General features: G+C 63.7%; 3 protein-coding genes across 3 annotated transcripts; 2 read left to right on the top strand and 1 right to left on the bottom strand.

Annotated features, from left to right (window-relative positions):
* The first annotated feature begins 987 nt into the window (after nucleotides 1-987).
* On the top strand, nucleotides 988-4,349 carry NIPSNAP1 (nipsnap homolog 1). The gene is made up of 10 exons (XM_080628599.1): nucleotides 988-1,089; nucleotides 1,451-1,578; nucleotides 1,686-1,731; nucleotides 1,937-2,031; nucleotides 2,579-2,649; nucleotides 2,736-2,876; nucleotides 2,993-3,024; nucleotides 3,120-3,214; nucleotides 3,305-3,388; nucleotides 3,517-4,349. Exons 1-10 carry the CDS (start codon nucleotides 1,013-1,015, stop codon nucleotides 3,579-3,581), a joined length of 834 nt encoding a protein of 277 aa, XP_080484725.1. The 5' UTR covers nucleotides 988-1,012; the 3' UTR covers nucleotides 3,582-4,349.
* Nucleotides 4,350-4,950: 601 nt separating this feature from the next.
* On the top strand, nucleotides 4,951-17,328 carry THOC5 (THO complex subunit 5). The gene is made up of 19 exons (XM_080628545.1): nucleotides 4,951-5,153; nucleotides 5,991-6,134; nucleotides 6,657-6,770; nucleotides 7,375-7,472; nucleotides 8,145-8,291; nucleotides 10,115-10,229; nucleotides 10,695-10,827; nucleotides 12,248-12,325; nucleotides 12,665-12,705; nucleotides 13,511-13,610; nucleotides 13,781-13,889; nucleotides 15,021-15,122; nucleotides 15,308-15,404; nucleotides 15,667-15,781; nucleotides 16,169-16,272; nucleotides 16,364-16,451; nucleotides 16,535-16,650; nucleotides 16,829-17,019; nucleotides 17,186-17,328. Exons 1-19 carry the CDS (start codon nucleotides 5,016-5,018, stop codon nucleotides 17,247-17,249), a joined length of 2,094 nt encoding a protein of 697 aa, XP_080484671.1. The 5' UTR covers nucleotides 4,951-5,015; the 3' UTR covers nucleotides 17,250-17,328.
* Nucleotides 17,329-18,570: 1,242 nt separating this feature from the next.
* Nucleotides 18,571-22,482, bottom strand: NEFH (neurofilament heavy chain; the record flags this gene model as incomplete). The annotated part of the gene is made up of 4 exons (XM_080629014.1): nucleotides 18,571-20,092; nucleotides 20,236-20,360; nucleotides 20,934-21,133; nucleotides 21,687-22,482. The coding sequence occupies 4 exons, from the start codon at nucleotides 22,480-22,482 to the stop codon at nucleotides 18,571-18,573; spliced, it is 2,643 nt and encodes an 880-aa protein (XP_080485140.1).
* Nucleotides 22,483-23,342: the final 860 nt, after the last annotated feature.

Here is a 23,342-nt window from a genome sequence, read left to right as displayed (position 1 = left end):
TTGCCCTGGGGTCCCATCGGGGCTGGGTGCCCCCGGGAGCAGCAGCTTGGGGGGGTGGCCGGGGCAGCACCCCCACACCGCGGGGACCCCTATGCCCCACCATGGGAGATCTGGGGGTCCCCGTATCCCACAGAAGAACATCCAGGGGACCCCAAACACCCCGTGCCTTGGCAGGGCACCCCAATGTACCCTCCCTGGGGGGAGTTAACCCCCATAGGGACCCCATATTATCAGCCCCTCCAGCACTGGGGGTGTCGTCCGGTCCTACCCCCATCCCGCTCCCCAGGCCTGGCTGTGCGTGCTGGGGCACGGCGAGCGGGCTGTGGTGTGCCGGAGGGGGGGGATATGGGGAGCCCATGGGGCGAGACGGGGGTGCTATGGGGGGAACCGTGGGGCAGGGAGACCCCGCGGTGCCCCGCGCCCTCACGCAGGTGCCCGCACCCCAGGAGGAGGCCCCGGCCCAGGGGGGGAGCTGCGGGACCCCCAGCACCGCACACGGCGGCTCCCGGAGCCGGACCCGCTGCCGGGAGCCCGAACCCGCGGGAACTGCTGGCCACGCCCCCCCGCCACGCCCCGCGCTGACCACGCCTGCGATGGGGAGGAGCCAGTGGGAGCCCCGCCCCCCTGGAGCAGCGACCAATCAGCAGCTGCCTCCTCCTGCCGGCAGCGGGCGGGACGCAGCGGAGCAAGACACCGTTGTCAATCAGATGCCGGCTTCTCCAATGGACTCCTCTGATTGGCTGCTGCCCTTCCGGGGCACCGCCTCCCCACCAGCAGCAGCCAATGAGGCGTCGCCGTGGGCGCGGGAGGAGATGAATGGGCGGGGCTCCGGGCGAGAAGGTGTGGCCGGGAGCGGGGCTCGGAGGCCAATCAGAATCACCCTTCTGCGGACCAGCTTCTGAGGGAGGGGCGGGGCGCCACGCCCCTGGTGGGCGTGACCGTCACCGTAAGGGGGCGTGGTCGGACTGGAAGGGGGCGTGGCCAGCGCAGCCCCCGCCCGGTGCGGGGGAAGATGGCGGCGGCGGCGGCGCTGCGGCGGCTGCGGCGGGGTTGTGGCGGCGGCGGGGCCCGGCCCCGGCCCGGAGCGCGGTGAGTGGGGCCTGGCCGGGACCCCCGCGCCCCGCTTCCAGCAACCCCCGTGCCCCGGTCTCCCAGGGTCCCTCAAGGCCGGGCCTGGCGCGGGGCCCCCGCCGCTGTTAATGCCTCACCGGCCCGGGCCCCATGGGCAAAGGTCCGTCCGTGCAGCGCGGTCCCGTCCGGGCACCACCGGGGCTGAACGGGACCTCCGGGGCTGGGCTAGGGCTTTCCCCACGTGCCCCCCATCAAACCGGCTCTGGACGCAATGACCCCCCCTCGATGGGCCCCTGTGGGCAGCACGGGCTGTAGGTCCCGGTTCGCCCTCCACCCGTGGGTCCCGGTGGTTCCGCGGTGCTGAGCCGCTGTCCCTTAGGGGGTACTCGCAGGACGCCGAGGGCAGCTGGTTCCGCTCCCTGTTTGTGCACAAGGTGGATCCCCGCAAGGACGCGCATTCCAACCTGCTCTCCAAGAGGGAGACCAGCAGCCTCTACAAGATCCAGTGTGAGTGCCCGGCGGCGGGCACGGGGCTGCGCTGCTCCCCCCATCACCCGTGGGGGACCCCCCGGGTCCAGCCGCAGCCTGGCAGCCGCTCTGTGCTCTCCCCGCAGTTCACAACGTGAAGCCGGAGTGCCTGGATGCCTACAACGGGCTGACGTGAGCCCAGCACGGGGGCTGCTGCGGGAGGGCTTGGGCTGTGCCCCGCTCCTTGCCTCGGTTCCCTCCCCGTGGAATGGGTGCATCCCCCCAGAACTGTCCCTGCCCGCACCCCTCGTGCTGGGCTGGGGGAGCCAATGGGGCTATCGGGGGTGTTTTGGGTTGGTGCTGCCCCCCCTCAGCTCCATTCTCTGGGCACCCATAGAGAGAAGGTGCTGCCCAAGCTGCACTTGGACCCTGACTACCCCTGTGACCTGGTGGGCAACTGGAACACGTGGTACGGGGAGCAGGACCAGGCAGGTGAGGGCAGCGCCAAGGGCAAAGACCTTGGCTCACCCTGGGGTCTGGGACATGAAGGGGGAGGTTTGGGAGCCGCTGGGTGGGCTCTGGGGGTGCTCTCCCCATCGCCATCCCCATCGCCATCCCCATCGCCATCCCCATCGCCATCCCCATCGCCATCCCCATCGCCATCCCCAATCCCCCTCGCCATCCCCAATCCCCTCGCCATCCCCAATCCCCTCGCCATCCCCAATCCCCTCGCCATCCCCAATCCCCTCGCCATCCCCAATCCCCTCGCCATCCCCAATCCCCTCGCCATCCCCAATCCCCTCGCCATCCCCAATCCCCTCGCCATCCCCAATCCCCTCGCCATCCCCATCGCCATCCCCATCGCCATCCCCAATCCCCTCGCCATCCCCAATCCCCTCGCCATCCCCAATCCCCTCGCCATCCCCAATCCCCTCGCCATCCCCAATCCCCTCGCCATCCCCAATCCCCTCGCCATCCCCAATCCCCTCGCCATCCCATCCCCATTGCCATCCCCATCCCGCTCTCTCCTCACTCCCAGTGCACCTCTGGCGCTTCTCCGGGGGGTACCCGGCGCTCTCGGACTGCATGAACAAGCTCAAGCAGAACCAGGTACCACCGGGATCAGGCTTGCGGGGAGCAGCCTGGGCTCCCCCCATCACCTCTGCCTGACCCCCCCCTCCCGGGGCTGTCCCCAGGAGTACCTGGAGTTCCGCAGGGAGCGGAGCCGGATGCTGCTGTCCCGCAGGAACCAGCTGCTGCTGGAGTTCAGCTTCTGGAACGAGCCCCTGCCCCGGCAGGGACCCAACATCTACGAGCTCAGGACCTACAAGCTGAAGGTGAGACCCACAGAGGGAGGGTCCTGCTTTGGGAGGGGGGGGCAGCCCCCAAATCCCCCTTGGAGCGGAGGAGGTCTGGCTGCTCCCTCTGGTTCCTTTTCCCCTCTTATTTCTAGCCAGGGACCATGATTGAATGGGGCAACAACTGGTGAGTGGTGGCTGTGCTGGCACACGAGGTGGGAAGAGGCCCCCCTGGATCAAAGGGGGGGGCTCTATGGGAACCTCCCCCCGTGTTGCCCCCAGGGCTCGGGCCATTAAGTACCGTCAGGAGAACCAGGAGGCTGTGGGGGGGTTCTTCTCCCAGATCGGGGAGCTGTACGTCGTGCACCACCTCTGGGGTAAGGGGTCCCTGGCACCCCGGGGTACCCCCACTGCAGGGGCTGGCTTGGGGGGGGGCCCTGGGTACCAGCTCCATCCTCTCCATACAGCCTATAGGGACCTGCAGTCCCGGGAGGAGACGAGGAACGCGGCCTGGAGGAAGACGGGCTGGGATGAGAACGTGTATTACACGGGTGAGTGGGGACCCCCCCCCTGCATTGGGGATCCCCCCCCTGCATTGGGGATCCCCCCCCTGCACTGGGGATCCCCCCCCTGCACTGGGGATCCCCTTTCCTGACCAGTCTCTTCCTTCCTTTCCCAGTCCCGCTGGTCCGGACCATGGAATCCCGGATAATGATTCCCATGAAGATCTCCCCCCTGCAGTGAGGGGGGGTCTGCCTGCACCCCAGGGGGCTCCCTCCCTGCCTGCACCCCGGTCTCTGCTGTCCTGCCCCCCCCCCCCATTATGGGGTGCTCTGGGATGGGGGGGATGGATGCAGGCACGGAGAGGAAGGGGGGATCCCCGCATCCTGCAGTGGGTCCCCATGTGGGGCAGGGGCTGGAGCTGCAGAGGGGGGGCAGGGGTTTGGGGGTGTCTTAATTCCTTCTGATGGACCCGGTGGGGGCCGTGTCACCAATTAAATACTGACCATGCCAAAGCCTGGCCCTTGGGGGGAAATGGGGCTGAGGGGGGGCAAATTGGGGTGCTCCAACCCCCCCGGCATGGGGAGCAGAGCCCCCAGCCTGGTGTCAGCCACAGCTGCCCCCTGCACCAGAAACACCCCGTGCTTTGGTGCCCTGGTACTGCCCGGTCACCCCCAAACCCCCCCATATGACATCAGGGACCCCCAAACCCCTCCATGTGCCATCAGGGACCCCAAATCCCCCTGTGTGACATCAGGACCCCCCAAACCTCCGTGTGCTCCCGGTGCCATTGGGTCCCCATCTGCGTCCCCCCCAAGCCCATGGATACCCCCGGTGTCATTGGGGGACCCCGCAACCCGGGGCTGCCCCCCCCCAAGACGGGCTTGTCGATGGGGGTTTGGCCACGCCCCTTTCTTCGGGGCCACGCCCACTCTGTCGGGAGCCACGCCCACTGCGCCCGAAACCATGCGCCCGAAACCACGCCCCCTCCAACCGCTCGCGGTCCTCCGGAGGGAGCGTCCGCTAGGGGGCGCATTCAGCCGTGCTGCACCGCTCTAGTCTGTTCCTCTGTCGTCACTTCCGGGTGGCGCTGAGGGGAGCGGCGCGGTCCGGGTGTGCGGGGTCAGTGGGGCTCGGTGGGGCGAAGGCCCCGGTGTGCGGGGTCTGTGGGGCTCGGTGGGGCGAAGGCCCCGGTGTACGGGGTCTGTGGGGCTCGGTGGGGCGAAGGCCCCGGTGTGCGGGGTCAGTGGGGCTCGGGGGGGCGAAGGCCCCGGTGTGCGGGGTCTGTGGGGCTCGGGGGGGCGAAGGCCCCGGTGTACGGGGTCTGTGGGGCTCGGTGGGGCGAAGGCCCCGGTGTGCGGGGTCAGTGGGGCTCGGGGGGGCGAAGGCCCCGGTGTGCGGGGTCTGTGGGGCTCGGGGGGGCGAAGGCCCCGGTGCGCGGGGTCTGTGGGGCTCGGTGGGGCGAAGGCCCCGGTGTGCGGGGTCTGTGGGGCTCGGGGGGGCGAAGGCCTCATTGTGCGGGGTCTGTGGGGCTCGGGGGGGCGAAGGCCCCGGTGTGCGGGGTCTGTGGGGCTCGGTGGGGTGAAGGCCCCGGTGTGCGGGGTCTGTGGGGCTCGGGGGGGCAGAGGCCCCGGTGTGCGGGGTCCCAATGGCCCTGCTCCCAGTGGCTTTGCCCCCATGGCAGCAGCTTTGCCTCCCCTCCCGCAGCCCGGCAGCGCCATGTCCTCGGAGTCCAGCAAGAAGAGGAAGCCCAAAGTGATCCGCACGGACGGGGCCCCGCCGGAGGGCAAGAGGGGCAAAGGCGATGGGGACCAGGTAGGGCCCCGGCCGCCCCCCCCCGCTACAGCAGGGCACTGCTGCGCTGAGCTCATCCCCTTGCTGGCTTTATCCTCCCCTTTGGGGAGCTGAGGCCCATCCAAGACAGCTCCAACGCCTCTGAAACACTGAGCTTCCAGACCTGTTTCCATCGCCTTCAGGACTCCTCGAGGAGTTCATGTGGAGACACAGGGAGAGTGAGCACAGGGCTGAAGGGTCCCTCAGGGCTTGCACGGTGCCTTAGAACGCTTCTGTGAGCAAGGATGCTGGGGAGGGGGCTGCAGGGATAGGACAGGGGGTGATGGGTTCAGACTGAGACAGGGGAAGTTCAGGTTGGAGATAAGGCAGAAGCTCTTCCCTGTGAGGGTGCTGAGGCGCTGGCCCAGGGTGCCCAGAGAAGCTGTGGCTGCCCCATCCCTGGCAGTGTTCAAGGCCAGGTTGGACACAGGGGCTTGGAGCAAGCTGCTCCAGTGGAAGGGGTCCCTGCCCGTGGCAGGGGGTTGGAGCTGGAGGAGCTTTAAGGTCCCTTCCAACCCAAACCATTCTATGGTTCTATGGGGAAATTTGGGTTCAGCCAAAGGGGAATAAGGGCTGGAGAAGTGATTTCGTTCCCCATGGGTCCTGTGGATGCACTGGTGCAGGGCAGGTACCAGTTTAAGGTCACAGTAACTCCATGAAAGACAGCCTGAGCCTCCCGGTGTTTGTGTCTGGGGTTACCTGAGTCCTGGCCGTGGGATTCATGGCCAGAGGCGGGAATTGAGCCCTGGTTTGTGTCCCAGTCCCTGTGCAGGGGCGGCGGGAGGAGGGAGGCTCAGGCCCTGCTCTCTGCCCCTGCAGGACCTCCGGTACTACAGCGAGGAGTGCGAGGTGGACCTCCGGGACCCCATCAAAGACTACGAGCTCTACAGAGAGACCTGCCAGGAGCTTCAGCGGCTCATGGCGGAGATCCAGGAGCTGAAGAGCCGGGGCATCAAGGACAACGTAAGGAGGAGAAGCCTCGGGGCTTGGTTCCGTGTGTTTTGCTCTTTGGTGTTTTCCATTAACCTGAGAGAGCAGGAGCCCTCATGGAAGTGGAGCAGCCCCCCCTGCAGCATACACCCCCATTGAGCTCAGTTTGGCCTTTGCCCGGGCAGAGGTCACAGTCACTGAGTTCCTGGTCTCCTGCAGCGCATGGAGGGGGCTGTGGGGCAGGAATTGAGGCCAGGCTGACCGCAGTGGGGCTGGCTGGGTGCTCACTGTCCTGTGCGGGTCACCAGCCCCGCCATGGCTGGGGCAGGCTTGGGCTGGAACCAGCCTCCTTATGGCAGGGTGAGTGCTTCAGGCTCCATCTCCTCCAGAAGCGAGCCCACACCCCTCTTAGGTTACTTCCAGCAGGGCATCTGAGCCTGGCAGTGGGGTGACACAAGTCATGGCTCCCCCATAGTCCCCTTTGGAGCGGCCCTGCGGGAAGCGCGTGCAGCAGAGGGGCTCCTGTGCCTCACACCCCTCCCTCCTCACACCCAGGCTGCCGAGATCGACGAGCGGCGCGTCCAGAGCTGCGTCCACTTCATGACGCTGAAGAAGCTGAACCGCCTGGCTCACATCCGCCTCAAGAAGGGCAGAGACCAGACCCACGAGGTGCACAGGGGCTGCGGGCTGGGACCGCGTGCATCCGGCCGGTCCGGGTTACACACGCAGGGGCGATCCCCTGTTCAGGAGGAGCTGAGCAGCAGCAGGGATGTGGGGTTTGAGAGACTCTTCTGTAGTGCAGCAGAAGCCGCGATGCTGATGAACAGCCAAGGAGCTCTCATTGCTTCTGTCTGCAATAGAAAGGGAAGTCAGAAAGCTCCGTCTCAAGAGCCTGGTGTGCTGCAGGCCTGAGGAATGTGAATACAATTGACCCCAAAGCTCCTTACCCAGAGCTCTGAGAGCTCTTCAGTGTGTGAACACTGTTCCATTGTGCTGCTGCAGACACTGCGGCCCGGGGACAGGAGGGGACTCAGCCTGTGCGGCCCAGCAGGCCTGCCCTGCTCTGTGCCTTGTGCTGGCAGGGAGCACAATCGCTTCAATGTCACGATCATTTGCTTTCTCAGCCCTTGAAGATGCCTTTTTCTCCCCCAAACCGAGTAGTTACACAGCCTAAAACCTGCTGTATGGTGAGAGGGGGCTTGGTGACTCCTGTGGGGTGTATTAGGAAGGCAGCAGAGCTTCATCCCCTGCTCTGGCCATGTCTGTGTTGCAGGCAAAGCAGAAGGTGGACGCGTATCACCTGCAGCTCCAGAACCTGCTCTATGAGGTGATGCACCTGCAGAAGGAGATCACCAAGTGCCTGGAGTTCAAGTGAGTTTGGTCGGGAAGGAGAGGGAGCCGTGGGGTGTCTGAGGTGGGGTGGAGGCCTCCAGTGTTGGGCATCACTTCCCATGTTGCCTCAGGCTCTTGTGGGAGGAGAGCGGGTGCTCCAGATGCCACCACACAGGAGAGATGGGGTTTCTCCAGTACTGTCCAGGCTGGTTCAGCCTGGAGAAGAGAAGGCTCCTGAAGGAGAGACCTCAGAGCAGCTCCAGTGCCTAAAGGGGCTGCAGGAAACCTGGAGAGGGGCTTGGGACAAGGGCCTGTAGGGACAGGCCAAGGGGAATGGCTTGAACCTGCCAGAGGGGAGACTGAGCTGAGCTCTTAGGCAGAAGCTCTTCCCTGTGAGGGTGCTGAGGCGCTGGCCCAGGGTGCCCAGAGAAGCTGTGGCTGCCCCATCCCTGGCAGTGTTCAAGGCCAGGTTGGACACAGGGGCTTGGAGCAAGCTGCTCCAGTGGAAGGGGTCCCTGCCCGTGGCAGGGGTTGGAGCTGGAGGAGCTTTAAGGTCCCTTCCAACCCAAACCAGGCTGGGATTCTGTGTTCCCAGAGTAAAGGTGGTGCACAGGGTGTTGTCATTGAGCACTGCCCTGTGAGCCATGGTTGAATTGGGCTGTGCTGCAGCATTTCCCACCTTTTCCTGATCTGATCCATCTGCTCTCGCAGGTCAAAGCATGAGGAGATCGAGCTGGTGAGCCTGGAGGAGTTCTACCAAGAGGCCCCCCCTGAAATCAGCCGCCCTGCAATCACCCTGTCCGAGCCCCACCAGCAGACACTGGCCCGCCTGGACTGGGAGCTGGAGCAGCGCAAGAGGTGGGGCAGTGGTGTCTGGGGCTGGTGTCGGGGCTGAAGCAGCTGTGGGTGACGGAGGTGTTAGCAACCACTCAACATGGTGTAGAACCAGGGACATTCATTGTGTAACTGAGCCCTTGGTGTGGGGATTCGCTCTGTGGGGAGCTGGGCTTGGTGGGATTCTTGTATCATAGATGAGGGAGTTTCTTCCATGTGCCTGATGAGGGAGAGTCCTGGGATGCTGGGAGTGGAGCAACCTCCAAACCAGCACAAGGGATGCCCCAAGGCCTGGGTGATGGCAGTGAAGGTGTCCTGGCTCTCCAGAGCAGCCCACGTGTTCTCACCAGGGCAGTGAACATCAGCACCAGCTCTTGAGCACCAAGGGGTGAAAATGAATTTGATGCCATGAATTTTGATCCCATACAAAGGCAGGCTGAGAACATTGGGGCTGCTCAGCCTGGAGAAGAGAAGCTGCATGGAGACCTCAGAGCAGCTTCCAGTGTCTGAAGGGGGCTACAAGGATGAGGAAAGGGACTCTTCATTAGGGACTGTAGCGATAGGACAAGGGGTGATGGGTTCAAAGTGAAACAGGGGAAGTTCAGGTTGGAGATAAGGCAGAAGCTCTTCCCTGTGAGGGTGCTGAGGCGCTGGCCCAGGGTGCCCAGAGAAGCTGTGGCTGCCCCATCCCTGGCAGTGTTCAAGGCCAGGTTGGACACAGGGGCTTGGAGCAAGCTGCTCCAGTGGAAGGGGTCCCTGCCCGTGGCAGGGGTTGGAGCTGGAGGAGCTTTAAGGTCCCTTCCAACCCAAACCAGGCTGGGATTCAATAACTTGATGTTTCCTTGGTGTCCCTTTGGAAGCTCTTGCAGCAAGGACTGGGGATGCCACCCGCTGCAGAGGTGATAGTGAAGGGTGGGTGGTTACACGCTGCCATTCAGAACCTGGTTCCACCACATGTGCCATGCAGGGCAAAGTGATGCCTGCGGGGAGCTGAGGGAAGCCAGCCTGGCTCCGGTGCTGCCGCTGCTCCTGCCTGTGCTCCTGACTCTTGCCACAGTGGGGAGCTGCCTGCACAGCGCTGCTGTGGCTGAGCTGTGGCCGGGGGCAGGAAGGGATTTGGGTTGGGAGGAGCCTCGGGGAGGGGGGCACGCGTTGACCCCACACAAGCAAAGCTGTGCTTGGAAACAGCAGCGTTTCAGTCCTGCAGTGCCAGGTCTGTTGCTCCCTCTTGGAGCTGGGGTCATCCCCACTGTGGGTGCTCTTGTCCCGTGGGGTCCTCATAGGAGCATGAGCCTCACCACACTGCTTGTCCTGGGCAGCATGTTCATGCTCAGCTGGCCCTGCTCCTGCCAGGCAAGGGTTTGTCAGCAGCAGCAATAAGGAGATTTAGCACTTTCTCCCTATACACGAGGGTGTCCAGGGCTTGCAGGGCCATGGGGAGCATGAGTTTTCCTGGGCTTTCACCAGCTCCTGGAGCGCTTGCTGTGTGCTAAACCTCAGCTCTCGGGAGTTAACTGGAAGGACTTGATGTGGAGAAGCCTCTTGAGGAACTCGGTGGGTTCAGCAGGGCTCCATCAGCATGGTGAGGCTGCCTGGGAGTGGATCTGCGCAGGAATATCCAGCTGCCGTCCCTCCTCAGAGCACAGCTTGAGGCCAGGCTTCCATTTCCTCTCCCCGTTTGCTTTCCAGCTCTGATCGGTTCCTTTCTCTCCCACTTGCCCTTGGTCTTAGAGCTCTTTGTCCCCGTGTCTGAGCTCTCCTGGTGCCTGCAGTGACTGGTCAGGTCAGGAGAGCTGGGGCAGGCTCTGTAGCTGTGCTCTGTGGTGATAACCAATTCCTACCCCCAGGCTGGCAGAGAAGTACAAGGAATGCCTGACCAGCAAGGAGAAGATCCTGAAGGAGATCGAGGTGAAGAAGGAATATCTGAGCAGCCTCCAGCCTCGGCTCAACAGCATCATGCAGGTACTGGAGCCCCATAGGAGTGGGAGAACACCCAAGGGCTGTGTTGAAGAGGTGCAACACCGGGGCTGGCTCTGCTCTGGAGGCATCGCAGTCCCGGTGGCCCAGGGGTGGATCTGCCTCCTGCCAGGACTCCTCCGGAGCATCCGTGTTTATGCGGCAATTCCTGCGGAGCTGCGGATGGAGGAGCTGTTAAATGGGCCTTTCCCTGGAGAGTCACACGCAGTTCCGGCCCCTTGTGGTTGCCCTGGGAGGGAAGAACAGGAGAAGGAACTGGGTTATTTTCAGATCCAGAAGTTTTCCAGCAAGGAGAGCTGCCAGCCCTCCCCTGGGGGCTTGCCGTGCCCATGGCTGTGTTTAACCCTGCACCACGGCTGCTGTGCTGGTTTCCAGTCTCATGGCAAAGGGGGGTGAGGCAGAGGAGCTGTTCCATTCCCGGTGGTGAAGGTTGACTCTTGTCCCCCCAAGGCCTCCCTGCCTGTCCAGGAGTATCTCTTCATGCCCTTCGACCAGGCACACAAGCAGTACGAGACAGCCCGACACCTCCCGCCGCCTCTCTACGTCCTCTTTGTTCAAGCCAGTGCCTATGGTCAGGCCTGTGGTGAGTGTCAAGGGGGGCACAGTCCTCAGGGACACCCTGAGGGGCTGTCACCAGCTGGGGGCGAAACTTCCCCCCAGTGGGATGGATTTAACTCCTGCTTGCAGAAAGCACTGCTTCAGGGATGCTTGTTTTCATAGGGTCATGGTGTTGGAAGGGACCTTAAAGCTCCTCCAGTTCCAACCCCTGCCACGGGCAGGGACCCCTTCCACTGGAGCAGCTTGCTCCAAGCCCCTGTGTCCAACCTGGCCTTGAACACTGCCAGGGATGGGGCAGCCACAGCTTCTCTGGGCACCCTGGGCCAGCGCCTCAGCACCCTCACAGGGAAGAGCTTCTGCCTAAGAGCTCAGCTCAGTCTCCCCTCTGGCAGGTTCAAGCCATTCCCCTTGGCCTGTCCCTACAGGCCCTTGTCCCAAGCCCCTCTCCAGGTTTCCTGCAGCCCCTTGAGGCACTGGAGCTGCTCTCAGGTCTCCCCTTCAGGAGCCTTCTCTTCTCCAGGCTGCCCCAGCCCAGCTCTCTCAGCCTGGCTCCAGAGCAGAGCTGCTCCAGCCCTCGCAGCATCCCCATGGCTTCCTCTGGCCTCGCTCCAACAGCTCCACGTCCTTGTGCTGGGGGCCCCAACACAAGAAGTGTTTGATCCCATCTGCTCTGCTGCCAGATTCTGCTGAGCACAGAGCATCAGGGTGGCCCCGTGGGCAGGCACAGTGAGGCAGCAGCATTTGAAACCTTGTTTGCTCAGCTCCCTCGCTGGAAGAACTGCTTGGGAAGCTGCCTTCCCACTCTGCCCCCTTCCCAAGGTCAGCAGGGACATCCCTGCAAGCTGGCTCAGTGCTGATGTGGCCTCCCAAGAACTGTCACGCTGTGGGGTGGATGCTGGGTTGTGCCACCCATGGGTGCTGGTGACTGCAGAGCTTTGTCCTTCCCACAGCTCACCTGAGACCCTTCATCCCCTTCAGCAGCTTTGTGTTTTGAGGGGCTTTCGGAAGCTTCCCGGAGTGGGGAGGGATTTCCCAGCAAGGCCCAGGAATCCCCTTGGGATGCCGTAGTGCAGTGTGGAAGCTGCAGAGGAGCATGGAAGGACCACGCTGTGCACTTGGGGCCACACCAGGTGCCTGCTAATCTGTGGCCACAGTGACAGCTCCTGGCTCCCTGCTCCCAGCCCCTCTTGGGGGGTTCATAAAGATTTGACCTTCGTGGTTTCCAGGGCCAGTCCCTCAAACCCCAGCATTTTCCCTCCTCTGACCCCATCCTTCCCAGGAGATCCAGCCCTGCAGTGCCCCCATAGAGCCCCTGGACAGCGACCTCTTCCCTCTGGCCCTTCCTTTGAGCTTTCTTCACCATAGGCGAGTGGGAGCTTCTGCCAAGTGCCTTGCCCAGACAGAAGGGGGGCGTTCCTAGCTTGGTTTTTGTGTCTCCTCTGTAGATAAGAAGCTCGTGGTGGCCATTGAAGGGAATGTAGAGGAAGCCAAAGCCTTGTACAAGCCGCCTGAGGACTCGCAGGGTGAGTTGGGGTGGTGTTGCCTCTCTGCAGGCAGAGGGTCGGGTAGAGAAGCAGGTGGGTGATGAAATGGTGCAGTGTCAGAGCTGCTGGCCACAGTCCCTGGCACCTGATCCCCTCCATCCCCAGCTCCTCCCTGCAGACTGATGCTCACATCCTGTTAGAGTGAGCCCTGGCACTGGGCATGGGTTCTGGGTGTCTGCATCCTGCCAGGGCCCTGCTTTGCAGGAACAGTGGTGCCTGGGGGAGCTGGGCTCTTGCAGAAGGGGCTGGCACTGCCGCTGGTTGTGGGGAAGCTGCTGAGCCCAGGCAGTCCCTGCTGACTCCCCTCTCTCTGCACAGATGATGAAAGCGATTCTGATGCTGAAGAGGAGCAGACCACGGTAAGGGAGAGCACTGTCACCCTGTGGTGACACCATGGGCAAACTGAGCTGTGCCTGGTAACGGGGACATGCTGCAGGAGCTGGTCCCTGGGTGCTGTGAGCACATGTGGAGGTGCACTGAGTCAAATCCAGCCATTCCTTGGGAGAAGAGAGGTGCCATGCCCAGTTCTTGTCCCAGATGAAGGAGAGCCAGGGCTCTGTGTTCTACCACACTCACATCCCACCCAGCAGCTCTGGCTGGAGCTGCTCCACTTTGTATAAATAGCCTGGGGCTGGAGGCTGGAGTCCAGCCTGGAGGGATCCAGGTCCATTCCCTGCTGTCTGGCAGAAGCATTGAGCTGAACTCTGCACCATGGTGCTCCCCTGGGTGGACATTTAGGTCTAGCTTTAGGGTTGGAGGCTGTAGGCACTGGCTGTCCCCAGCATACAAGCCCAAGGAGATCTGTGCCACCACTCCTCACCACCCAGCAGCAGTGCCTGGTATCTTGGCCTCTTGCTGTGGGGAAGGGCAAAGGGAAGACCCTTGGCTTCTGCTCCATGCGATGGGGAAGCTTGTGGGGCCACCAGGTCCTCGTCCTCATCTCACAGGGATGGGGAAGCTCCTGGAGGCTGGAGGAATGGCAGGAACCATCCTGCTTTGTCCTCACCCTGCAGCAGGGTGGGGGTTTCCTGCTCCCTTCTTCCCCAGGCTGCTCAGTGCCTGCAGTGCTGGGGATTGGGGATGGAGACCGGGGGAAGGAGCAGTGGGAGAGGAGGGTGGGCCCTGAGCAGCAGGGGGGGGTCTGACAGCTCTGTTCCACCCCAGAAGCGGCGCAGGCCCACCCTGGGGGTGCAGCTGGATGACAAGCGCAAGGAGATGCTCAAGCGCCACCCCTTGTCTGTCACGGTTGACCTCAAGTGCAAGGGTAAGCAGGGCTGGTGATGGATGGGTGACAGCACACAGGGAGTGACTCAGCACCAGCCTGGGACCCTGGCTGCCCCATTGCTGTTGTCCCAGCAGAGGGGCACATAGATCCCCTCTGCAGAGCTCCAAGCTAGAGCAGACAACAACAACGACCCTCCTCTGTTGGTGCAGATGAGAACGTGCTTCATCTGACCTTCTACTACCTGATGAACCTCAACGTCATGACGGTGAAAGCCAAGGTGGCCACTGCTGTTGAGATGACAACTGCCGTCAGTGCCGGGTAAGGAGATGCTCTCCTGGCTTGGCCTTTGCTGGCTAAAGGAGACCCAAAAGAGCACAGCTCCATCCCTGCCTCCAGGGAGGCTTTTCACCTTGCTCATCCTCTGCCCTGTGCTATCCTTCCCTTTAGCTCCAGGAGCCCTGCCAGGCTGCTGCAGCACAGGCAGCATCCTTCTCCTCTCCCTCTGTCCCAAGCCAGTGGCAGAGAGCTTGGGAATGTCTTAGGGAAGTGGTGCCAGACTTGTCAGGAGCTGAGGGAGAACCTCTCCTGTTTCTGTCATGCTCTTGCAGCCAAACTGTTCTCCTCCCTCCTGCAGCCTGTGCCTGGCAGCTCCCAGTCCCTGCTCACTCTGCAGGTCACCTTGTCTTGAGCACCAGAGATGTGGCTGCCTCTCCCTGTGCTCCCCGGAGCGCGCTGGAGCCTGATTTGTGTGAGGAATAGCTGCAATGGGAGCCTGCCCAGAGAGCTGCCAGCTCTCCAGGGGCAATCCCAGGCCAGGAGGAGGTGCCTGAGGAAGAGGGAGGTGGGAGAGGCTGGTCTGGGTGTACCTGGGAGCAAGTGCTGCCTCCCAGCCTGTCCCATACAGAAAGCACCTCTTGGTGTTCTCTTCTCCCTGTAGGTACCCCAGCTCCCCATGGCAGCGGTTAGAGTCTCTCTGCAGGGTGCTCCCTCCCTCGAAGCACTTGGCCAGGGAGGTTGCAACTTGAGCCAAAGCCCGAATTCCAGCTCTTTATGCTTGGTCAGGCTTGTGAGTGCAGTCAGAGGTGAAGAATTGGATTTCATGAAGCCGAATTCCTCTGCTTAAGCCTGTTGGGTGGCAAACAGGCATCAGGCTGTGCCCTGCCTGTGCTGGTGATGCTTCCCCTGTGCATCAGTGGGGTTCCATGGGAGTTAATGCACTGGAGTGAGCAGCCTCCTGGGAAGAGGGGAGCTGATGCCCTGTGCTTTCACAGCCAGGGAGGAGACAGGTCTCCTTTTGGAGTGAAATCAGGGAAAAGCCATTCATGGTCTTCAAACCCACCTCGTGGAGCTCATAATCCCCTTTGCTGGGCTCAGAGCCTGTCAGGGGCCGCGCCAGCGGGACGGGGAGCACCGGCTGCTGCTGACTCCTCTCTCCCCTTTTCCCACCAGCGACCTGCTCTCCCCAGACTCCATCCTCAACTGCCTCTACCCAGGAGACCACGGGAGGAAAACGCCCAACCCGGCCAACCAGTTCCAGTTCGACAAAGTGGGGTGAGTGGGGCCCTGCCCCACACAATGGGGGCAGCTTCACCCAGCGTGTCCCTCGCTGGCCAGGAAGCCAGTGTCCTGCCAGTTGGCACTGGGTGGGTTCACAGGACCCTGGGGTGCTCCCTCCAGCTGCCTCCCAGGCAGGGAGTGCTCTGGGGTGCCACAACCCTTCCTTGTTGCCCCCACAGCATCCTGACCTTGAGCGACTACGTGACAGAGCTGGGGCACCCCTACGTGTGGGTGCAGAAGCTGGGGGGGCTGCATTTCCCCAAGGATCAGCCTCAGGTACATCACACCTCCTTCTCCTCCCCACTGGAACGTCGAGGTGGGGTTTGGGAAGGCTCTGGGGACAATTGTCATGTCCTGTTGCTCCCAAACCACGGGGCAGTCTGCAACGGGGCCACCCCAATGTGCTTTATCTGCCACGTGTGACAGTCTGAGCCCTGTTGCAGGCACTGAGCAGTGACTTGGGCTGGTCCGGGCGGCTGGGTGGGTGTCCCTGGAGGACACAGGCTGCTGTGACGGTGACAGCCCCTCCTGCCCGCAGCACACAGTCACTGCTGACAACACGCTGAGTGCCAGCCACATGGAGCTGACGGTGAAGCTGCTGCGCTCGAGGCTGCAGTCCCGCCTGGCTCTCCACAAGCAGTTTGCATCACTGGGTGAGTGCCCTGGGGACAGGGGCTGTGGCAGCAGGGTCCTCCTGCAGAGGAGACCTGACTCGTGCCACCCTGCATGGTGCCACCCTCCATTCCCAGCCATTCCTTCTGTCCGCAGGGGCTGTGGGGGCTGCCCTGTTGTGGGCGGGAGAGGAAGGCTGTGCCCCCTCTCAGAGCCCAGCACCCCTTTGGGACTGGCCATCCCTGCCCTGGGAATGGATCTGGGCTGTGGTGGGAGGTGACCCACGCCTCCACTGCTTCACTCTGGGCATCTCTCAGAAGGATAACGGTGTCCTCAGGGCCTGGGTTTGGAGCATCCCTCCTGCAGGACAGTGGCAGAGCCTTGTCCCCAGCCCTGCCCTGCTCAGGGAGCCTTGTCCTTGGTTCCAGAGCACGGTGTGGTGCCCGTCTCCAGCGAGTGCCAGCATCTCTTCCCGACCAAGGTTGTCTCACGCCTGGTGAAGTGGACTGCCATCCCCTATGAGGACTATGCGGTAGGTGCTGAGCATGAGGCTGGGTTCCTTCATCCCTTCCATCTCCTGCATGGTGCCAACACCTCCTCGTTCCTCTTGTCTCTCCTCACAGGAGCTGCCCTACACTAAGGATGTGATCGAGGCTGGCTTGGCTGAAGACACTCACCTCTACTACATGGCCCTGATCGAAAGGGGAACAGGTAAGGGCTTTCCTTCCCCTGGCAACTTCTGCCTCCCGCAGTGGATGCCCCCATGGGTGATGTTTCTTCCCTGCCCTTCCCAGCCAAGCTTCAGGCAGCCGTGGTCCTGAACCCCGGTTACTCCACGCTGCCGCCTATCTTCAGCCTCTGCCTCAACTGGAAAGGAGAGCGCACGGGCAGCAACGATGACAACATTCGGGTAACGTGGGCTTGGGGAGAGGAGGCCGGAGAACTGCTGGGCTTTTGGGGGTGTTCCCAGCAGTTCTGTGTCCATAGGGAAGCCACTGGGGTGAGCTGGGGGCCAGGGCAGGCCCCGGAGACCTGCTGGCTGTGGCAGAGACCCAAACCTGCACTGTCTCAATCGCTCCCTCTTCCAGGCCATGGAGAGTGAGGTCAATGTGAACTACAAGGAGCTGTGGGGGCCCAAACCTGGCCACCAGCTCCTCACCAACCAGCTGCAGCGGCTGTGCATGGTGCTGGATGTGTACCTGGAGACAGAGCCCCACGACACCAGCGTGGAGGGGCCCAAGGAGTTCCCCCAGGAGAAGATGTGTCTGCGCCTGGTCAGGTGAGAGCCCAGGGCCAGGAGGGACCCTGGCTATGGGTTGAGTCCGGGCAGGGCTATGGTGGCACTGCTGGCCCCTAGAGCACAGCCTTGCCTCAGCTGGAGCCTCTCCTTTAGCTGCTGTGGGCTTCCTGCCTGCTGTGCTCAGCCTCTCCCTCTTCTCTTGCAGGGGACCCTTGCGCCTGAAGCCCTTCAAGTTCAACTACCCCCAGGGGTTCTTCAGCCATCGCTGAGTGTCCCCATCCCACCCTGGGCAGTTTCTTCTCCAAGGTTTTGAGTTTCATTGAAGGGTTTTGTAGCCAAAGGGATTAAACAGTGAAAGGAAGCAGCGTGTGGGGGCCCTGTCTGTGCTGAGGGACCCACGGGGGCCGCAGCAAGCCCCAGGCTCTGGTGCTGCTGGTGCATCCCCTTGCCTGGCACGCTGCCTGCCTCCTGCCCTCCCTGCCTGCCTGCTGCAGGGCCTTGGGACCGTGGAACTGAGATAGCTAAAAACTGACATAGCTAAAAATAGCCCTTTTGCAGAGCCTGCACTGCAGCCCCAGCCTGTCCTTGTGCTGGCTCCTTGCTGACTCAGCACAACCCTGACGCTGCAGAGGGGCTTCAGGACCTCCCTGCATTGTGTGAGGGGCTGGGGGGGACCCCTGCACCCCAGCTCACCTGTATGGGGACAGGGAGGTGGGGCCTGTCCCACAGCCAGGCTGGCAGAGGTGGGGCTCTCTCCTCACTGCCAAGGTCCTTGTCCCTTCCTCCTCTCCCCTTCTTCCCTGCAAGCAACTTCCCCCCCAGGGAGGCCGCCAGCCCCTCTCCCTGCTCCCATTCAGCCCCTGCAGCATGAACCCAGGCCCCCCCAGCCCCCTGAAGTTGTGCTTTAGCAAGAGAAGGAAGCTCAAACCCCACTGCAATCCTTTGTGGGGAGCAGGGGCTGACCCTGCCTCCAGCCCACCAGGACACAGGCTCCTCTGCCTGCTGCGGGCTGGGTTTGCCACAGGGATCACCCCAAGCCACCTCCAACCGCGTGTGCCACATCCCAGCATCCCACCCAGGCTTTCCCACCTTCCTCCACCACCCCTTCCTCCTCCTCCCCCGAAAGAGGAGCCAGCAGAGCCAGGGCATCTCTGTAAGCACTGTATTTGGTTATTGCACAGGAAGCAAACAACAGTGGGCTGGGGTTCCTGGTGCCCCGTGGGTGTCAGTGAGCGGTCCCATAGCACCCAGCCTCTCCCACCAAAGCCGGTTGCCACCCGGGTCACCGCTCAGAGGGACAATTGTCCCCACCAGCCCCCTCTCAAGCAGCTTGAGCTCTGCATTGCACTCATCCATCATTGCACATACATGAGATAAATGCACTTGGTGGAGAAGGGCGCTGGGGGCTCTTCTCCTGGGTTATATTCAAGTGTTACACGTGGCACACTGGGCTAGGGAAGCTTCGGGCAGGGCACGCGGGGCTGTGGCTCTCACATGGACGTAGTGCTAAGGTCAAGGCTGGCCCGGCCCTTGGTGAGGAGCAGAGCAGCTCCTGTGCCCAGAGGTGCTCCTCAGCGCCCAGGGCCCCGCTCATTTCTTCCCCACAGCCGGCTCTGGGGCTTTGCCCTCCTTGCTGGAGGGGGCCTCAGCCTTGGCAGGGTCTTTACTGGCTTTGGGCTCATCTTTGGGTTTAGCTTTAGGCTCCTCCACCTTCTTCTTTGGCTCCTCCACCTTCTTTGGCTCCTCCACCTTCTCCTCAGCCTTTGGCTTCGCAGCCGCTTTGCTGGGCTCAGGCTGTGGTTTTGGGGGAGCTGCCTCCTCTGCTTTCCCTTCCCGCGCAGGTTTGGGGGCTGGTTTGGTGGGCTCCTTCACCTCCTGAGCTGCAGGCGCCGGTGCCTTCTCCTTGGGCTTCTCCTCCCCCTTGGCTGGGGCATCCTTTTTGGGAGCTTCCTCAGCTCCGGGCTTGGTGGAAGCCTTCGTCTCCTTGGGTTGCTCCTCTTTCACAGGGGCTTTCGGCTCCTTTGGAGGGGCCGGGGTGGGCTCCTTGGCTGGGGCCACTTCCTTCTGCGGAGACTTGGCCTCCTCCTTCACAGGGGACTTCACGGTCAAGGTCTTGGCCTCCTCCTTGGAAGGGGTTGGGGGCTTCTCTGGGGACTTCACCACCGCGGGCTTGGCCTCCTCTTTGGAGGGGGCCGCAGGTTTCTCTGGGGACTTCACTGCTGGGGCCTTGGCCTCTTCTTTCAAGGGGGGTGAGGGCTTCTCTGGGGACTTGGCAGCCGGGGCCTTGGCCTCCTCCTTTGGTGGAGGGGCAGGTTTCTCTGGGGACTTCACTGCCGCAGGCTTGGCCTCCTCCTTTGCAGGGCTTGGGGGCTTCTCTGGGGACTTCACTGCCGGGGGCTTGGCCTCTTCTTTTGTGGGTATTGGAGGTTTCTCTGGGGACTTCACTGCCGGGGGCTTCACCTCCTCCTTTGAGGGGCTTGGGGGCTTCTCTGGGGACTTCACTGCCGGGGGCTTGGCCTCCTTCAAGGGGCTTGGGGGCTTCTCTGGGGACTTCACTGCCGGGGGCTTGGCCTCCTTCGAGGGGCTTGGGGGCTTCTCTGGGGACTTCACTGCTGGGCTCTTGGCCTCTTTTGCGGGCATTGGAAGCTTCTCTGGGGGCTTCACAGCGGGAGCCTTGGCCTCCTCCTTTGAGGGACTTGGGGGCTTTTCAGGGGACTTGGCAGCCGCTGGGCTCTTGGCCTCCTCCTTTGAGGGGGACTTGGGTTTCTCAGGGGACTTGGCCTCCTCTTCACCCCCTGCTTCAGCTTCCTCCTCTTCACCCCCTGCTTCAGCTTCCTCCTCTTCCTCCTCCTCCTTCTCTTCAGCCTTCTCCTCTCCGGCCTCTTTCTCGGCCTCCTCCTCCTCCTCCGTCACCTCCTCAGTCACCTGGATTTCCTCCGTCTGCTCCTCCACAATCACCGTCTCCTTCTCGGATTTTTCCACCACCTTGATCTTCTCCTCGCTCTTCACCTTGATGCTGGTGGCGATGCTGGGGGCCTTGGGGACCACCTCGGGGAAGGACAGCATCCCAAAGCCGGACTCCATGCGGTATTCCTCCCCTTCCAGGAGCTTCCTGCCAGGACGAGACCAGAGTCGGGCAGTCAGTGATTGCTGCTCTCCTCATCCCATGCCCAGGAGCTGCCAGCCATGGCCTGCAGCTCCATCTCCCTCAAGGAGTGTCCCCAGGGACACCGGTGCCAGGGGCCCACCCCATACCTGTAGGCAGCAATTTCGATGTCCAGGGCCATTTTGACGTTGAGCAGATCCTGGTACTCCCGGAGCTGAGCTGCCATCTCCCACTTGGTGTTCCTCAGCTCGCTGTCAAGCTGCTGGATGGTTTCCTGTGGGCAGGGAGAGCCACTGGTGCCATGGGGAGGGCACAGTCCCCTCATGCAGGGTGTCACAGAGCACCCCTAAACAGTGCCCTGGTCTCCAGGCTCACCCAGCACCAGGGTGCCCTCACTGGGGGGCAGCAGCCACCTCCCCTTGCAGATGCAGAGGGAAAGGGATGTTTCCAGGTGCTGCCCCATTCCTGGTGGAGCCCCCAGCCCCTTCCAGAGCTGCCTAAGGCAGGGACAAAGAGTGGGAATGTTTCTAGGGCTCGGGTGCATCTGTGGCCACCAAACCACTGCCTGAGGTTGATGGGGACCCCTTTGGGCTTTGCATCCCAGCTCTGGGACACAAGACGTGACCAGAGCCATGTGTGAACCAACAGCATGGGCAGGTCAAAGAAAGGCAGAGGCAGGGATGGCTCCATCCAGGATGAGCTGGAAGAGGCTGGCTCTAGACACAACCCGCAGGGTTTGCCACAGATCCTCACCAGCTCTGACACCAAAGCATCAGCCTCAAAGCTGCTCCTCCCCAGCAGCTGGAAGGTCCCTCCCCACTGGCCGGTACCCAGGCTGCTGCCCTACCTGGTAGGACAGGACATCTGCATGATGGCGCTCCTCCGAGTCCTGCCGCTGCCTCTCCAGGGACTCCTGGGTCCCTTTGAGCGCTTCCAGCTCGGTGGTCTTGGACTGGAGCTGGCGCCGGTACTCGCAGATCTCCTCCTGCGCCAGGCGGATGGCGTCCGTGTTCACCTTGGCCACCTCCGAGAGCTTGTCCAGCCTCACTGCAAGGGGACAGGAGATGCTGCAGGCACCTCAAAAACCCTTCAGTGCAGCGCATCCACGGGGCACCCCATCAGCTCCTGCTGTGATCCATACATGTGCCATTGCCCCACGCGGCCATGGCCGGACCCACTGCCCTGGGGTGAGGCAGGGTGTGTATGTGTGTGTGTGGGGGTGTTGCCGCAGTGTCCTGCAGGCCCCCCTCCGAAGGGTAAGGAGGACGGGAATTGGGAGGGACACAGGCACAGCACAGCCCCTGCTGCTGCCCGGCTGCGCCCATGGGCGCGCCGCTGTCCACGGTGCTGAATGCCCGCTGTCCATGGTGCTGAACCGCGCCCGCCCCGGTGCTCCCTTTTCGTAGTGCCCCACCCTGCAGCGCAGCAAGGACACTGCATCCCCCCCACTGCAGCGCGCTGCAACCCCTCTGGCCTCGCTCCAGAGGATAGGACACCCCTAAGGGCAGCCTTAGAGGGGGTCCAGCCCCCCAAAAGCACGCTGCGGGGCTGGGGTGAGGGTGGGATATGGGGGTGCGGGGGGGGGCACACGGGCACTCACCGCGGAACCACTCCTCTGCCTGCAGGGTGCTGCGCGCCGCCGTGCCTTCCAGCTGGGCGCGCAGGTCGCGGAGCGCGGCGGTGACGCCGGGGCGCAGGGCGGCGGGGAGCTCTGCGGGGGGCTCCACGCGGGCTTCCCGCAGCAGCGCTCCCACCTCGGCCCGGTGCTGCCGCCGCAGCAGATCCGCCTCCTCCCGCAGCGCCCGGGCGCGCTCCTCCAGCGGGCCCCGCGCCCGCTCCTCCTGCGCCGAGAGCTGGGCGAGCCCGCGGGCCGCCGCCTCCAGCTCCGCGCGCTGCCGCGCCTCCTCCTCCAGCCGGCCCCGCAGCGCGGCCACGTCCTCGACCAGGCGCGACCGCTCCAGGCGCAGCTGCCCCTGCTCCGCGCCCAGCCGCAGCACCGTGCCCCGCATGTCGCGCAGCTCCCGCGCGTACAGCTCGCCCATGGCCGAGCGCCCCGCCTGCTGCTGCCGCAGCGCCTCCGCTTCAGCCGCCAGCGCCCGGTTCTGCTGCTCCAGCGCCCGCACCCGCTCGATGTAACCCGCGAAGCGGTCGTTCAGCACCTGCAGCAGCTCCTTCTCGTTCCGCACCCGCGGTTCGCCGTTCATCGAGTCCAGGCTCTCGGTGGAGGAAGCGGCCGCGCTGCCGCCGCCGCCCGGCGGGCCCCGAGCCCGCCCCAGCACCACCGACCCGGGCCACGAGTGGAACCCGCTGGAGGCGGCGGAGCGCAGGGGGCCGCGGCCCGGCTCCTTGCGGAGCCCCCCCGGGGGGCCCAGCAGCGGCTCCAGCAGCAGGCTCATGGCTGCTCCGTCTGCGCTGCGGCACCGGCGCCTCTGCCGCCCGCTTTATAGCGCTCGGGGCCACCGCTCCGCCCCGGCACCGGGGATGGGCCCGGCCCCGCCCCGGGCCGCAACCCCGTGGGGGCGCGGGGACCCCCGGGACAGAGCCCGGCCCCAGCGCAGGGGGAAGGAGAGTGGGGTCCCCTACAACGGGGGGGCCCTGGGGGGCTCCACGCCAGACCCCTCCCCGTTGGTGGCCCCCGTGGGTCCCGGCAGCTCCGGGGGGGGGTTACCACGGCGCACCCCCAAACTGACCGCGGGGTGGAACCTGGGGGCCCCAGCGCGGGCTGGCCGGCCAATCAGCACGCGTGGACAGTCAGCACATATGGACCGCTGGCCAATCAGCATCCACGGACCGTGAGGGTAATGAGCGCATAAAAGGTCGGACGAGTCAGCAGGTAGCTCTACAGGTGCCTACTGCTCAGCCAATCAGAAGCCAGGCCCGTAGAGCTCAACCAATCAGGAGTCAGGCTCATTGAGCCAATCCGCTCAGCAGCTCCGTACATGGGGCCCAGCCAATCACCAGCCAGGTACATAGGGCAGAGCCAATCAGCGCTCCCGCAGCACCGGCAGGGGTCTCGGCGCAGTTGGGGGGTGCCGGCCGCGCAGGAGGAGCCCCGGTCCCGGTGTCCCCCCCGGTGCCGGGGACGTGCAGGGGGGAGGAGGCGGGTAACGGGGGTGACCCCGTCCCGTGCCCCCCCCCGGTGCCGCGGACCCTCCTCTGCCCGCGGCCGCTGCCCCCGGGCCCGCTGCAGGTCCCGCCATAGCCCCGCCCACCCCAGCACAAGCCCCGTCCACGAGCGCGCCATTTCTGACGTTGC

Source organism: Psittacula echo (assembly GCF_963264785.1).
Source record: "Psittacula echo genome assembly, chromosome: 13".
NCBI classification, from domain to species: domain Eukaryota; kingdom Metazoa; phylum Chordata; class Aves; order Psittaciformes; family Psittacidae; genus Psittacula; species Psittacula echo.
The sequence above is the reverse complement of the archived record's forward strand: the minus strand, read 5'-3'. Positions and strand labels throughout refer to the sequence as shown.

What these genes read in the sequence shown, in the direction of transcription:
- NIPSNAP1 (XM_080628599.1), top strand. Translation starts at nt 1,013, where the DNA reads ATGGCGGCGGCGGCGGCGCTGCGGCGGCTGCGGCGGGGTTGTGGCGGC. An exon ending in CAGCCTCTACAAGATCCAGT is followed by an intron (nt 1,579 to 1,685) that starts GTGAGTGCCCGG and finishes CTCTCCCCGCAG; the next exon opens with TTCACAACGTGAAGCCGGAG. An exon ending in ATTGAATGGGGCAACAACTG is followed by an intron (nt 3,025 to 3,119) that starts GTGAGTGGTGGC and finishes TGTTGCCCCCAG; the next exon opens with GGCTCGGGCCATTAAGTACC.
- THOC5 (XM_080628545.1), top strand. Translation starts at nt 5,016, where the DNA reads ATGGCAGCAGCTTTGCCTCCCCTCCCGCAGCCCGGCAGCGCCATGTCC. An exon ending in TGCCTATGGTCAGGCCTGTG is followed by an intron (nt 10,828 to 12,247) that starts GTGAGTGTCAAG and finishes TCTCCTCTGTAG; the next exon opens with ATAAGAAGCTCGTGGTGGCC. An exon ending in CCTGATCGAAAGGGGAACAG is followed by an intron (nt 16,452 to 16,534) that starts GTAAGGGCTTTC and finishes TGCCCTTCCCAG; the next exon opens with CCAAGCTTCAGGCAGCCGTG.